The 15,996-nt window shown below is 47.2% G+C and overlaps 1 protein-coding gene across 1 annotated transcript in view; it reads right to left on the bottom strand.

The window, feature by feature from the left end:
- The window catches only part of adgrv1 (adhesion G protein-coupled receptor V1), a 202,966-nt gene that overhangs the window by 118,333 nt on the left and 68,637 nt on the right, over nt 1–15,996 (bottom strand). Inside the window, 28 exon segments of the mRNA XM_064937880.1 lie at nt 2,048–2,171; nt 2,421–2,541; nt 2,685–2,849; nt 2,961–3,140; nt 3,264–3,446; nt 3,689–3,865; nt 4,494–4,696; nt 5,227–5,482; nt 5,701–5,847; nt 7,622–7,826; nt 7,950–8,172; nt 8,565–8,687; nt 9,260–9,521; nt 9,734–9,814; nt 10,027–10,173; nt 10,699–10,880; nt 11,024–11,151; nt 11,334–11,509; nt 11,735–12,000; nt 12,210–12,351; nt 12,508–12,646; nt 13,043–13,121; nt 13,835–13,855; nt 14,055–14,142; nt 14,495–14,664; nt 14,948–15,127; nt 15,417–15,516; nt 15,632–15,762. Coding sequence (XP_064793952.1) covers nt 2,048–2,171; nt 2,421–2,541; nt 2,685–2,849; nt 2,961–3,140; nt 3,264–3,446; nt 3,689–3,865; nt 4,494–4,696; nt 5,227–5,482; nt 5,701–5,847; nt 7,622–7,826; nt 7,950–8,172; nt 8,565–8,687; nt 9,260–9,521; nt 9,734–9,814; nt 10,027–10,173; nt 10,699–10,880; nt 11,024–11,151; nt 11,334–11,509; nt 11,735–12,000; nt 12,210–12,351; nt 12,508–12,646; nt 13,043–13,121; nt 13,835–13,855; nt 14,055–14,142; nt 14,495–14,664; nt 14,948–15,127; nt 15,417–15,516; nt 15,632–15,762 — 4,399 coding nt within the window.

The raw sequence follows: 15,996 nt of genomic DNA, 5'->3' as shown, positions 1-15,996 counted from the left end.
GTGACATCACTCAGAGCCCTTACCAAAACACAACCCTTGGATCGAAAACGTCACCTTGTAGCTGTGGTGATTAGTGACAAGGCTAAAACCAGTAGCAACCACAAACTTCAATGACATTTATCTTAAAATCAAAAGACGGAACTAATATTCCCACACCCCACCTTTGTCGCAGAGGAGGGCTTGTTAGCTCGCTACAGGGTTTGAGTCACCTCAGCCGTTTTCTTATAAACAGCCCAGCTGGCAACGCAGTGACCAACGCATTTAGAAGGATAGCTAGTGACTGTAATGTAGCTACACTACATGAACAAATGCATGTGGACACCTGCTCGTCGAACATCTCATTACAAAATCATGGGCATTAGTATGGAGTTGGTCCTCCATTTGATGCTATAACAGCCTCCACTCTTCTGGGAAGGCTTTCCACTAGATGTTGGAACATGGCTGGAGAGACTTGCTTCAATTCAGCCACAAGAGCATTAGTGAGGTCAGGCACTGATGTTGGGCGATAAGGCCAGGCTCGTAATCAGCGCTCCAATTCATCCCAAAGGTGTTTCGATTGGTTTGAGGTCAGGGCTCTGTGCAGGCCAGTCAAGTTCTTCCACACCAATCTCGACAAACCATTTCTGTATGGAATTCACTTTGTGCACAGGGGGCATTACCACAAAGTTGGAAGCAGAGAATCGTCTAGAATGTTATTGTATGCTGTAGCGTTAAGATTTCCTTTCACTGGACTGCCAGATGGTGAAGAGTGATTCATAACTCCCAAAGAAAGTGTTTCCACTGCTCCAGAGTCCAATGGCAGAGAGCTTTACACCATTCCGCCAACGTTTGGCACTGCGCATGGTGATCTTAGGCTTGTGTGAGGCTGCTCGGCCATGGCAACCTACTTCATGAAGCTCCCAACGAACAGTTCTTGTGCTGACAATGCTTCTAGAGGCAGTTTGGAACTCAGTGTGAGTGTTGCGACCGAGGAGAGACGATTTATACGCGTTACTCGCTTCAGCAATTGGCGGTCCAATTCTGTGAGCTTGTGTGGCCTACCACTTCACAGCTGTGCTGTTGTTGCTCCTAGACGTTTCCACTTCACAATAACAGCACTTACTGTTTACCGGGGCAGCTCTAGCAGGGAAAAGAATTGCCGAACTGACTTGTTGGAAAGGTGGCATCCTATTACGGTGCCACGTTGAAAGTCACTGAGCTCTTCCGTAAGAACATTCTACTGCCAATGTTTGTCTATTGAGATTGCATGGCTCTGTCAGGACATTTTATTACACCTGTCAGCAATAGGTGTGGCTGAAATAGCCGAATCCACTACTTTGAAATGGTGTCCACATACTCCCCTTGACCTTTTCAGTTTTATTTATTTGTTTAATTTACAAAAAAAATCTTAACAGACTGTTTTTGCTTTGTCATTATGGTGTATTGTGTGTAGATTCATGTGGAGTTTTAAATTTGTATTTATTATTTTAGAAAAAGGCTGTAACGTAACAAAATGTGGAAAAAGTCAAGGGGTCTGAATACTTTCCGAATGCACTGTATAGTGTCGCTAACATGTTGGCTCACACATGCCAGGCAGTAGCCAACTACTGTAGTTAGCTAATAGTTAGAACATTGTGGACGCCAAACGACGCCACTAGCTAGACTCGGGAGCTAATGGGCTACATTAGCCAACTGGTTTGACATGATAACACCATGGGCAAAACAATAACTGGCAACTAGTTCGTTTTCAGACAAATATGTTAAACTCATAGTTAGTTTCTCCACCGACTACTAAATTTAGGAGGCGAGCTAAATTACTGAAATGTAGTTAGCTGGCTCACTGGCCAGGAAGTAGCCACTACTAGCCAACTAATCATGGATTTCTTATTCTTTAATACAGTTGGGTCAACTTGATCATATCAAGCAACAGACAGTTTCTGGAAAGGTAAAAGTGCATCTGTGTAACATCACACGCCCCAGAAGGATCAACGAATCACCCAACGTAACTCATGAATATTAATGACTTTGCCCCCGGCTATCTTACGAAAGGAAATTTCTCTAACTGTACCTGATCAAAGCAGTCCCATTATAGTTTCCCTGAGGTTCTCCTATCAGGACATTCCTGGAGGCCTCAGCGATGCCCACCATTCCCAGTGCTGCACGGTCTCCCTGGATGGTGATGGTGGCCACCCCTAAAGACACACACCAACCCAGGGGACACAGTTCAGTCTAATGCCCTCCACTGGAGCTCCTTAAACACACCCCAGGTAGAAGTTGCCTCTAGGGGCACATCTAGGACCAGCTTACTCTCCCCCAATCCTAACTGTAACCATTAGGATTGAAAATGACAAACTGACCTCAGATCAGCTTCTAGAGGAAAATGCATTCCTCTCCTCTCCATAGACCAGAGACTGTATGGGATGCAGCCCAAAGATACTGACCGTTAATGGGGTCGATGACAGCACCACTCTCGGCAGCCAGGAGCTGGACAGTGAAGTTCTCGTCTCCCTCCAACACAGCGTCAGCCACAGCCCAGATCACCAACGTTTTCCTCACCTCTGTCTGAGGTTCACAAAGTCTCACATCAGTCTTTTCAACAAACTACTGTACATTTAGCATCAATTATTACCAAGCAGAGCAAAACACCATCAACTGACTTACTACCATCTTCCCCTTTGGCCACCCTAGCCCCACCCCCTACTGACCACACTGAAGACCAGTGTTCCGTTGAGAGGTGAAAGGTCATCCCGGGCTGCGTCCTCTAGCCACCACACCAGTGTCACCGCCCCCTCTCCTCCCTCACTGCGCAACACTGTCAGCATTGCCATGGCAGCTGAGTCACTAGTGAACGCTGGCTCGCTGATAGTGACCTGAAAGGAGATTAGTTCTTTTAGCATAATAATGGTTTATAATAAAGTTGTATTTGATTGAGTAAGATAACTGTATTCATCCTCTGTAGGGCAATATGTTGGGTATCTCACAGTCTGCTCTTGGAAGCCAAAACGGCCCAGCGGTGAATCGTTGGGTGGGATGGTGACGGTCACAGAGGTCCCCTCCCCCAGTCTGGCTCCACCAATCACATGCATTAGAGTCACACCGAAGCGCTCTGCAGACTCCACCTCCGTGTCATCCACGATACTGATGTCAATAAAGGCTTCACCCTGCAAATAGAACCATAGTTTTTTTTACCTGAGGAATACAAGCCTCTTATCCTTTATCAACTAGACCAAGTGGATCATAGTGAGGTGACCTAACTTAACTAACTACTTAACAAATCACTTTACCTGGCCATCTTGAAAGGTGATATTCCCAGAAGCAGGAATGAAGTCATCGAGGCTGGCAGTGATTGTCTGCGCCTCCCAGTACACCACCACTCTCCCAGTCCTGCCAGCCAATCGCACCACAGGTAGGCGGAGGAGGTTCCCGGGCTGGGGCACCTCATAGGCCAGTACCCCTCCGGACTCTTCCTAAGAAGCCGATACAGAAACAGAGTTGAAGCATTAACACCTGAATAGGATTGAAATACCTATTTGTATTTATTCTTTCTTTGGATAGAGTTTTCAGATAATCTCCAAACCGTAGCATCATGTACAGCAGTTACTGTTTTAATGTGTTGTGAGATACTACAGAAAGAAAGAGAATGTTATACTTCAGCAGCATTGCTAACGTATGAGCAGATGGAGAAGTGTGATGTTTTTTTCTGGTTGACCTGTGAGACGCTGAACTGCAGGACCCCCCGTGGGTCGTCGTTCTCCTGGATAGTGACCACAGCCACCTCCATGCCAGGCCTCTTCACACTGGGCTGGCCAGCCTCTGTCAACCCCCCCACCAGCTCCACGCCTGTGATGTTCACCAGGAAACTCTCAGCCAGCTCCGGAGCCTCGTCCTGGGGATATGCACGTGCGCGCACACACACACACACACACACACACTTGAGGACCTGAACTGATCCCATGTGGGATCATGGTAAGTGCTAAATCAGGAAGAAGGGAAACCATTTTTAACACCCAACCCACAAGCTTGTCCTTGTTCCATTTCTGAAGCAACTTTACTCTCATAAATCACCTTAATAGATGCTGGCAGTTTGAGAGCACATTGAAATCAAGGCCTTGTTTTCAAGCTCCTTGTTTTCAAACACAATAATAGTTACCATTAGTGGAGGTTAAAATAGCGACTCAGCACTGCAATTTACTGGGAACGGATCTATTCTGGGGTGACGGGAGATAAGTAGCGGGTTTCCTTGGTGGAAGGCCCAGCACTGGTGGTTTTAGGCCTGGTATGGGTCTTAGCTGTAGGCAGAAAGCATCCAGAACAGGCAGAAAGCCTGGCTGTTTGCTGAACCAATCTAAATCCACACTGCTTGGGTGGGAGAGGGGAGGCGAGGTAAAGAGAGGAGAGAAAAGAGAGGAAAAGAGGGGAAAGTAGAGAGGATTCTACTGTACTGTCCTCAGGGGTCCCAGGAGGACACCTGGTGATTGTTTGTAGAAAAAGTCATATTCTATTATTTTTCATACTGGCAGGATGGTGATGGTGACGAGGGCCATGGTGGCATGCTCCTTCATGATGACGGTGTCCTCCCGGGATGTGTAGTCCTGTGGTGTGCTGGCCTGGTTGGAGGGGGGCTGGGACAGGGCCGGTCTGGTCTGGTAGTGGACCGCCACCTCCCCGGACACTCCCTGCTCTCTCACAATGGTGAGGGTGACATTAGTGGGACTCTCTGAGGTGAAAGCAGAGGCAAACATGGACAAGGAGCGTCAGACAGCACACATTAGGTAGCCTAGTGGTTAGAGCGTCGGACTAGTAACCGAAAGGTTGCAAGATCGAATCCCCGAGCTGACAAGGTGAAAATCTGTTGTTCAACTAGTTGGAAAACCCACTGTTCCTAGGCCATCATTGAACATGACAATTGGTTCTTAACTGACTTGCCAGTTAAAATAAATGTAAAAAAAAAACAGAAACCTTACAGCCTGTGCAAGGACAGAAACAATTTGGATAATGAGTAGAAATTAGTCCTACCAATGTCATAGCTCCTGTCAAATCAAGTTGTGACCACTCATGACAACCTACCATACACTTTAGAAGCTTTAAAAATGGACATGGTTCAAATATGGCTTTCTGTTGTCCTTGATGTGTAAGACAATTGCATATGTATTGTTCTTAACTATACACAATCTCACATATGTTTTTTTGTATAAATACATTAATACATATATATTTGTAAGTCAACCTAAACAGCTGGCCTCTTACTCTGGGGCTCCTGTGTGTGGAGGTACTGGGAATCCAGGTGCCAGCCTATCACTCCATAGGGAGAACCGTTGGGCAGGATGGTGAGAAGGGCCTGTGCCCTCTGTGGGTCAATCAGCGCCCCCCTGGAGAGCTGGTCGAGGCCCACTGTGGTGACATCCAAAAGAGTAAGGGTGACCCTCTCCCTCAACTCAGGAACGCTGTCTGCTACCACGGTCATAGAGATGGTCGCCACCACCTGGCCCTCAGAAAACGTCACCTGAGATCGAAAACAGTTGATGGTGGATGATGTCAGTCCCTCTGTAGCTCAGCCAATCCAGGAAGTCAATTCACAACCAATTAACTAATCAACTAAATTGGAAATTTCACATCAGATAGTTGTTCTGTATTGCTTCTATTTCTCTACGTCTACATTTTCCTCAAAGTGAACAGTGAAAGAGATAATCCCGAGAGAGAGAGAGAGAGAAAGAGCCTCACCACTCCAGACGTGGGAAAGATGTCTTCCAGACTGCCGTTGGCTGCCCAGTGGACGGTCAGTCTGCCGAAGGTCCCTCTCCTCCTCTCGACACTCAGAGAGATAGGGTTGCTCCGTTCCAACTCCTCTACTTCCACAGATAGAGAGCCCTGGAGAGAGGCAACATCAGTGTGCAATATAAAGTAGCTTTGACCATTCAAATGTATTGGAACACTGATAAATACAAACACGAACACATATACAGTTGGGAGAACAAGTATTTGATACACTGCCGATTTTGCAGGTTTTCCTACATACAAAGCATGTAGAGGTCTGTAATTTTTATCATAGGTTACACTTCAACTGTGAGAGACGGAATCTAAAACAAAAATCCAGAAAATCACATTGTATGATTTTTAAGTAATTAATTTGCATTTCATTGCATGACATAAGTATTTGATCACCTACTACCAACCAGTAAGAATTCCGGCTCTCACAGACCTGTTAGTTTTTCTTTAAGAAGCCCTCCTGTTCTCCACTCATTACCTGTACTGCACCTGTTGGAACTCGTTACCTGTATAAAAGACACCTGTCCACACACTCAATCAATCAGACTCCAACCTCTCCACAATAGCCAAGACCAGAGAGCTGTGTAAGGACACCGGGGTTAAATTGTAGACCTGCACAAGGCTGGGATGGGCTACAGGACAATAGGCAAGCAGCTTGGTGAGAAGGCAACAACTATTGGTGCAATTATTAAAAAATGGAAGAAGTTCAAGATGACGCTCAATCCTCCTCGGTCTGGGGCTCCATGCAAGATCTCACCTCGTGGGGCATCAATGATCATGAGGAAGGTGAGGGATCAGCCCAGAACTACACAGCTGGACCTGTTCAATGACCTGAAGAGAGCTGGGACCACAGTCTCAAAGAAAACCATTAGTAACACACTACGCCGTCATGGAGTAAAATCCTACAGTGCACGCAAGGTCCCGCTGATCAAGCCAGCGCATGTCCAGGCCCGTCTGAAGTTTGCCAATGACCATCTGGATGATCCAGAGGAGGAATGGGAGAAGGTCATGTGGTTTGATGAGACAAAAATATAGCTTTTTGGTCTAATCTCCACTCGCCATGTTTGGAGGAAGAAGAAGGATGAGTACAACCCCAAGAACACCATCCCAACCCTGAAGCATGGAGGTGGAAACATCATTCTTTGGGGATGCTTTTCTGCAAAGGAGACAGGACGACTGCACCGTATTGAGGGGAAGATGGATGGGGCCATGTGTCGTGAGATCTTGGACATCAAGGACAAGTAAGAGCATTGAAGATGGGTCGTAGCTGGGTCTTCCAGCATGACAACAACCCGTAACACACTGCCAGGGCAACTAAGGAGTGGCTTCGTAAGAAGCATCTCAAGGTCCTGGAGTGGTCTAGCCAGTCTCCAGACCTGAACCCAATAGAAAATCTTTGGAGGGAGCTGAAAGTCCGTATTGCCCAGCGACAGCCCCGAAACCTGAAGGATCTGGAGAAGGTCTGTATGGAGGAGTGGGCCAAAATCCCTGCTGCAGTGTGTGCAAACCTGGTCAAGAACTACAGGAAACGTATGATCTCTGTAATTGCAAATAAAGGTTTCTGTACCAAATATTAAGTTCTGCTTTTCTGATGTATCGAATACTTATGTCATGCAATAAAATGCTAATTAATTACTTAAAAATCATACAATGTGATTTTCTGGATTTTTGTATTAGATTCCGTCTCTCATAGTTGATGTGTACATATGTTAAAAATACAGACCTCTACATGCTTTGTAAGTAGGGAACCTGCAAAATCAGCAGTGTATCAAATACTTGTTCTCCCCACTGTATATGTATAAATATATAAATGCAAGTGACAAAAACCTCATTTGAAATGCACTGTGAATCACAGTTAAGCAACAGACGAGGGTACCTGTGCAAAGCCTATGACTCCATGGGCGTCGTCATTGGTTGGAATAAGCACGGTCATCTGACCACCAAAGCCAATCTCAGCCCCTCCTTTGGGATTTCTTAGGACCACACGGAACTGTTCCTCCTCCTCCGGGGCATCGTCGTCGATGATGTTCACCGTAATCTCCAACTCCCGGTCACCGGGTGTGAAACGCAACTCGCCATAGCTGAGAGTGTGGCGGCAGAGAGCAAACGGACAACGGTCAGAGAAGACAACCACAGCGAATTGATCAATACCTCTGGTCAGAATGTAATGTGTTGCCACGGGAACAGTGGGGCATCATAGGTACCTGGGTATGAAGTCAGAGTGGTTGGAGACCGTGGTGAGCTCATACAGGGTTGAGCCGGAGGGCTCGGTGGCTGCTATGAGGCTCTTGGTGGTGTTGAAGTAGGGTAGAGGTAGAGAGAGGAAGTGAGAGGCTGAAGGAGACCTGAGCACCATGGCAAACAGACTGGTGTCAGACCTCCAGGAGTACAGCGCTGAGCCGTTCCTCCCCGCCAGCAGGACATGGGCTGAGAGAGACACAGAGGGAGAAACAGAGAGACACATCTTTCGTGGGGAAACAGGGATAAGTTGTGAAATTGTTAGATATTACTCGTTAGATATTGCTGCAATGTCGGAAACTAGAAGCACAAGCAGTTTGTTACACCCGCAATAACATCTGCTGAACACGTGTCGGTGACCAACACAATTTGATTTGATAAGACTACCAATGATAAAGATTTGTAGGTGTCTTTGAAATAACGAGGTCGTCATCATTATAAATCGCCATCACCATGATCATCATAATCAGTTGTGACTATGATAGTATTGATTGAATGATAAAACCTAGGGGTCTCCGAGTTGACCCGTGTGAAGACATTTGACCATCATTGCGTGTGTGTGTGTGTGTGTGTGTACTCACTGATCCCTGAGGGCAGGGTGAAGGGGTGGGCAGAGCCCAGGCCAGGGTGGGGGATAGACTGGCTGTGCTGAGGGAACTCCTGCGTGGGTCCCCAAACAAATACCTCACAGGAGGGAGAGGAACCTGAGGATAGGAACACACACACATGGATGAACGCGCCCACCCACGCATGCACACACACACATGCGCACGCACACACAGACAGAGCTTTATGTTAGCACTCTCTCATTCTTTCACGAGGCGGTTATGTTAAGCATGGGCCGTGCTGACACACCCAACTCCTATAAATTACACCCCCTGAGCCTTTCTGTGGTTTCCCTATGGCCTACTACAGTGAGCCTTCCAGGAAACGCACAGCATAGAGCCTACCTACTTCACTTATGTGGATTGTGGTCCGTGGTGTTTCATCAAAACATACATAAATACACACTCCAATATACTTTAGGACTTTTGGCGCCTTACTCCCTCCCATCTGTGCACACAGATCATGTTTTGTCTTTAGTAGACCGGGACACATTGACTGTGCCTTACGCATCACAACTGCAGTACACCATCTCCACACCACACGCGCCAACTCTCAGAGCGAGAACAAAATGGCACCGTAGCAAGATGTCAACATAGAAGATTGTTGATCGCAAACACAAATGGAGAGGTTGCAAAGGGCATGGTTCGTAGAGGAGGTCACGCGAGGTCACCTTCAGTGGCGACCAATAGGAGAGTGTCTGCTCCCCTGGTGAGAGACTCCACTTGTTGAGCTCTGCTGCTGACGGGCAGAGGCCTGGGGTTCTGGAAGTGTCCTTGACTCCACTGGAACAGCACACAGCCGTCCTCAGTCTCCTTCCCCACACAGGCAGCCAGGTAGAGACGGGTCCCGTGAGAGAGCAGAGACACACTGAGGACACCCTGAAGCTCCAGGCTCTGGTGGACAACAAAGGTACTCCCAGTCCGCACGAACACCTGGTGGAAACAGGAGGAGTTAGCTACTAGCTAATCGAAAATCAACTCCAGGTGGTTGTGGACTCTATCCATTGGGCGTTTTTGATTTGAATGAAACATAGTCATGTGGTGGTGTGCATATGGGTATCATGATCTATGACAGCTGTGTAGCACTATACCGGTATGCCTCACAGGTTATGGCAAGTCATGTTCCTTTTAACCCCCAAACTCACCTGGCTGGAGGCAATCAAGTAGTCTCTTCCTTCAACGGAGAAGTGTTTGACATCAAGAGCTTCAACAGCCAACGTTTGTTCCTAGGGGGAAAAGGGTTGAATTTGAGTGAAATGAATACGATACTCAACATAATGCCACTGCCATTGAGTGGCTGTTATAAAGAATGTATCATAGGAACATAAGGCCGGTGACAGTGGGGATCTTAAGTCATCTTAATAACAGGTAGAAAACTAAATCATTAGGACCCCAAATGAATCGACAACCGTCAAGCCAAAGAAGTGAGGGGCTTCACCAGTGTAAGGTTGTGGTCCGGCTGTACTCTGAACAGGCTGAGGTTGACTGCGGGGGCGTCAGTGTGGCCTCCGTGTGCGATCGCTACATTGTACGAGCCGTTCACAGAGAAGCCCACACACACACTAGGGTCCTGGATCCTCACCGACTGAAACACAAGGGATTCAGAGAGAGAGAGAGAGACATCGTACATTTGCAATCATGAGTCATCATGACATTGAGTTATGCATGTGTGGATGCAACACAAAGTAAGGCCGTTACCTAAAAGCTATTATGGGTTGGTGGTTTATGTCTTCCTTCCCATGTTCACTCCTACACTTTCTTCCTTCTTTGCCTCCTATGTAGTTCAGCTACTGCAGTTTGACCTTTGATCTCTTGACTCTACACATAGGCTAATGTTTAGATGAATTACATCTCTCTCGACAAGTCCCCTTTCTGTGATTGGTTAACTGCCTGTAGAGGAGAAGTGATAGACAGCACCAACCTACTCTCTGTTCCACACGCTAGGACTGAAAGATACAACAAATCCCCCCCATACCCTACATCTACCACCTAATTGATAAGATCCTTCTCATCTAAATTATGTGAAATTGTTTATTTTTCATGTTAGTCCATATCCATTGTATTTCACTGTCTATGACCGCAAACAAATCCTGAACTTGAAATAGATTACCTGTATAGGTACCAACACCCCCTGCCACCTGTACAGAGTGGCATGGGTCTGGGTGGAGCCGCCAGGGGATGGCATGTCCAACCTCATGGCCAGAGGAGAGGCACCATCAGCCAGGGAACACCAGCCTGAGGTGGGGGTCTCTGGGAAGATCTGATACACTGCCATCACTGGAAGAGTTCCCTCTGAAAATAGACTAGTACAATCACTGTATATCATGGTAAACAAGTGGGCACAGACTCGAAACAGAAATTGCCACTGGATTGTGTAGTGTGGATGTAATGACATTAACTGTGTGTGCAGAAGTAGAGTTTCTAGCCCATCTTACCCATGGCAATGGCTGTGTCCGACTGGGTCTCCCACTCCACACTGACCGCTGCCTCTAGACCGTTACTGCGGGACACGGTCAAGAACACAGTCCTACCACCCTCTTCCCCTATCACAGAGTTGTCAGTCCTGCAGAGATAGAGGTACATGTGTGAGTGTGTGTGTGTGTGTGTGTGTGTGTGTGTGTGTGTGTGTGTGTGTGTGTGTGTGTGTGTGTGTGTGTGTGTGCGCGTGTGTGCTTACATGTGCATGTGTTTGTGCTTGCATGTGTGCTTTTGTGTGCTTGCATGTGTGTGTGATCACATGCTCACCTATTGAGGGAGGGTGCGATGCGGAAGAGGCCCAGCGGGGCAGAGTTCTGAAGCACGGTGATGAGTGTGTGGAGTGTGTCTCCAAGCCGCGCCCCTCCCGTTGGATTGGACAGAGTTACCGTGAACGTCTCGTTCACCTCGGGCTCAGCATCCAGAACCGCCCAGATCTCCAGAGTCTAGAACATCACATCACGCAGGAACGTCAGAGAATGTCAACACATCAGAGAACGTCAAAATTAGAATATGAAGGGCTTTATAGGCTGAAACAAATCTAGAAAAGATTCTTGCCCTTGCCTATATATCAATTCAATCTATTCTCAATCCTCCAAAATATCTTCAATCTATTCAATCAGTTCTCCTGTATATCTTCTAGACTGACTGAAGTCCATGGTCCCCTTCACCTTGAACCTGACTCCATCCTCCAGCTCCACAATGCCCTGCCAGGGCATGAGGTCATCCTGGGCCAGCGTTTTGTTGGCATCTGTGATGGTGAACTGGACGCTGACGGTACCGAAGGTGCCCTGGGGTGGGTCACGCACCACATACAGGGTGGCCACACTCTCCCCCAGCCCGGACACCGACGTGGGTTCCCTCAACAGGAAGTGCTGGCTGCTGTTGAAGGAAATGACACCATGGCCGTCGTCGCTGGCCAAGATGCTCACCATGGCTATGGAGACACGGGACAGGGGAGACAGGGAGAACAGTTTTCACCAGGGCACTTGTCGATTCTTGTGAAACCAATCAACAATGTCTGTGAAACCATAGGTACGTAGACTACACACGTAGACTACACAACAAAAATGGCCTTCAATAAAATACAATATAAAACATGTGTAGCGAACATGCATGATGCTACAGGCTTCCAGAACATCCTACCTGTGGTATTGTCTCCCAGCTCCAGCCCGGACGATGGATTCGCCAAAATCAGCTGGAACCTTTCAGCTCCCTCTGGGATGACGTCATCAACGATCTGAACCTCAACAAACTGATGCCTCTCCCCATCAGCGAAGTGGAGCGTCTGAAGAACAAACAAAACGTGTGAACTCACAATGACAAGGCGTGTTTAGTCTCATTGGTGGGGCCCAGAGTTTTTCCCCCGGTCAGGGAAAATTCCTGGCCCTACTCATTAAGAACTGTGATCGGCGGTTTAGTGGGTTAGGGGCACGGGCCTCACCGATGGAGTGGCGTTGTAGTCCAGGCCCAGCTGAGCTTCCAGGTTCTGAGCGTAGAAGACGAGCGAGACGTTTCCGTAGGTCCCTGAGCTCCTGTAGGCCACCAGGCTCAGCACGCCCACGGTCTCATTCACCTCGAAGCTACAAGGGAAAACACACAGACAAACATCAGATTTGTCTGCCACTAGAGGTGAGAGTGTAAGGATTTATTTGCTATGGCTATAATATGTGCCTTGTCTCACCCATCTACCTGAAGACGGGTGCAACTCTAAGTCACTCTGGATATAATGGTCTGCTAAATGACTAAGCCATGTAAGGGGAAAGAGTAACAGATCCTACTAAAGAGGTGAGAGCAGTGTAGGCTTTTCTCAGCCAAGCAGTCCGTGTGAGGGAAAAATGCGGTAGAGTAGAGGGAGTGCTTCTGGGTATATCTGCACAACCACAGGTGCTCTTAGAAACAGAGGAAATCTCGTAAATGGAGAGAAAGGGGGGGGGGGAATTCACTGTGAACGAGAGGTTGAACACAGAGCCACTCACTTCGTGTTTGTCCATTCAATGACACCTCGAATTCCATCATTGGCGCCAATGCTGATTTCTGCCACCAAACCCTGGGTGTCTGAAGAGAAAAGGCAATGGGGAATGGTAGCTCATGTCCTAAAGTCTTGTTCCAGTAATAATATCATAAACTAGCATTAGCTTCAGCATGATCACTATGATCGCAAAACGGGGTTCAGAGCATCTACAGAGGATATGAAGCACTTGTTTGACGCTACAATAGGAGCACAAGATGAGGAGACGAGGGCCATTCACTTTTCACATGCAGCCAGCTGATAGTTGGAGTATGTGTTGACTGATTTCTAATGTTCTTACTGTCTGTCTGTCTGTCTATATCTCGCTCTGGGCACAGACAGCACGAGGGCCATTTAAAGCGTTTGGTTTGGCATTCCCACTGCTCACCACAGTGTTTTTCAGCCCGACCCAAATCCCAACAGCCCCTCAATCATAGAGGCATCAATCAATCAGAAGAATCGTAGCCACTGAGTGCTGGCTGGCAAATGTGCCCTATGCCTCTCCAGTCTGTGTTGTATTCTGTCTACTCGTTGTTTCCTTAAGTTACCCATTCATAAAATGGGCTATGGTTAGGATGACACAAGACGCAGTAGTGCCAATTACATTTTGGATATATTTGCAGATCAATGATAAAACTGTGCCCGTTGAACGTAATGTAATGTACAGTGAATGAATCGCATATTAGCCATTATGCCATACTACACAACGCAAAGCATTATACTGTAATAAACACTATATATATATATATATATATGTTACCTTTCAGTGTAAAATATACAACTTCTACTCATCACACAGAATGGAATAGAAGAGAAATGAAAGGGGAGAGAGGAGAAAATAAGAGATACAACACAGATTACACAGAATTGAACATGAAAGGGGAATTTACAGTACATTCACTGTGGGAAAACCATGCACATTTAGAATGCTTTGTTTGTGATGAACCTAGTTGTCCATTTCGGGACAATGCCAAACATACCTAGTTTAGGGGCAGGTGAGAGGGTGGTGATGAGTACTGCAGCTGTAATGTTGACCAGGAAGAATTCCTGCAACTCGGGGACGTCATCCTGGGAAAGAAAATGTATATCATTTGTATAACATATAGTCTGCGACATTTACACTGTTTGAATTCTAGGAAAACTCAATAGGCATTCTACACTTAGCCTACCAGAGTATCACCAGCCATTATGCCATATGAGAGAAATATGAGAGAAATATGACCGTGTTTGCTGTGGTGGCCAGAGTTGGAGACAATTCAAATTCAGTCAATATAGCAAGTAAACTGGCATTCCAATTCCCCGTAAAAATCCATAAAGAAGCATCGAGGAAAACGGAGCATTGAGCAATTGGAATGTCAGCTTATTTGATGAATTGACTGAATTCAAAAGGCATTGAGTCCAGCCCTGGTGGTGGCCTTACGTCTAGTATCATGATGGGGATGGCCACCGAAGTCTGTCCATCCTGCAGGATCACTGAGCCCGACGCAGGGAGGAAGTCCTGTCCTGGTTCAGCCAGGCCGCCGCCCCCTTCCACCTGGGACAGGTTCTGGAGGGACCCTCGGACCGTCTCATAGCTGATATTCACCGCCCCTGAACACAGAACAACACATACTTGGCTGTTAACAAACATATTTTCTTTAACGTTAGATCCAGTTAACTAATAGCAGTCACTGGGTGACATCTGGGTGACATCTGATTAATTAACATAGCGGCATTTGCGGCTAATCTTGTTTTGAGACAATAGATCAAAATGTACAGTACAGTCCCAACTTTTCTCATCCTTAAGGCCTGGAGTTTTCCCTGGTCTGATCACGCGATCGGGAAACACGAGCTGTCGCCACGAGCTCGTCCCAAATCCCTATTCCAGACTGACCTGAGGCCACAAGCTCTCTGTTGATGAAGACGTTGAGGACGCCGTCGCGCTCCTCTGTGCTCAGGCTGAGGGAGGATGGGGCGATGCTCAGCATCCCGAACGGCTCGTCACTGGTATCCACGGTAACCACAGCCTCGCGCCCCTGGACGTCCAGCGCTGCGTGACCCGTTACCAGAACACCTGGGGGACAGGGGGAACAGAACGCTGACGGATAATATCCATACAAACACAAGTCACACTCATTTCCTAGCCCTACAGGTTACGGGGTCGAACAGCCTAAAAACTCTTTGCTATGGCAACCTCTATGCCTGATGCATGCTGCATAGTCATTGTAAACAAAAAAACATGCTTCTTAAATGACTAGCATGGTCAAGCTAAAAGTGAAATAAATAGAGATCCAAGTACATAGGAGAGATTTCAATGTGCATGTTGTTACGTTGGTCAGCCGAGGCCAGGGAATGTGATTTACCGTAAGTGTGGATGTTGGACAGAACCACTCTATATTCTTCATTCTCCTCAGGGGTTGCGTCTTCAAGTAGCTGGAGGACTATGGTAGCGTTCAGTGTTCCCTGTGTGAGTGACAGGAGACGCTTGAACATCAAGCACCATATACAACAGAATGTACCGAATACTAGACACGGCATGTACACCATACCGAGGCGTTACCCCGGTCCGTTTGTTTACCTCGGTGAAGAGTAGTAGTCCTGAGGTATGTGTAAAGGTCCTGGCAACGCGGGGGCCATGGATGACCCAGTCCACGGTGGCGTTCCCCAGACCAGGAGCTGTCCTGGTCACCAGCAGGGACAGCATCTCCCCTACAACACGCACACACACAACTTAGTCACCGTTTAATGGAATACATGTCAAGCTGTATTTGTAACTGCCACTGGATTATACAGTATGCCTTCCTGTCTACGGGAAAAGTTGAGGTTATTTCTTATTGCCAATTCCTTGTGCAAAATGTCGCCCATAGTTTGCTGTTTTAGATTAGTAGACCAGGATACAGGCTTTGATTACAGCCTTACGATGGTCTTCCCTTAGCTACCGTA

The sequence above is a fragment of the Oncorhynchus masou genome, chromosome 25 (assembly GCF_036934945.1).
Source record: "Oncorhynchus masou masou isolate Uvic2021 chromosome 25, UVic_Omas_1.1, whole genome shotgun sequence".
Classification (NCBI taxonomy): Eukaryota; Metazoa; Chordata; class Actinopteri; order Salmoniformes; family Salmonidae; genus Oncorhynchus; species Oncorhynchus masou.
Note: the sequence above shows the minus strand (reverse complement) of the source record. Positions and strands in the feature narration are given on the sequence as shown.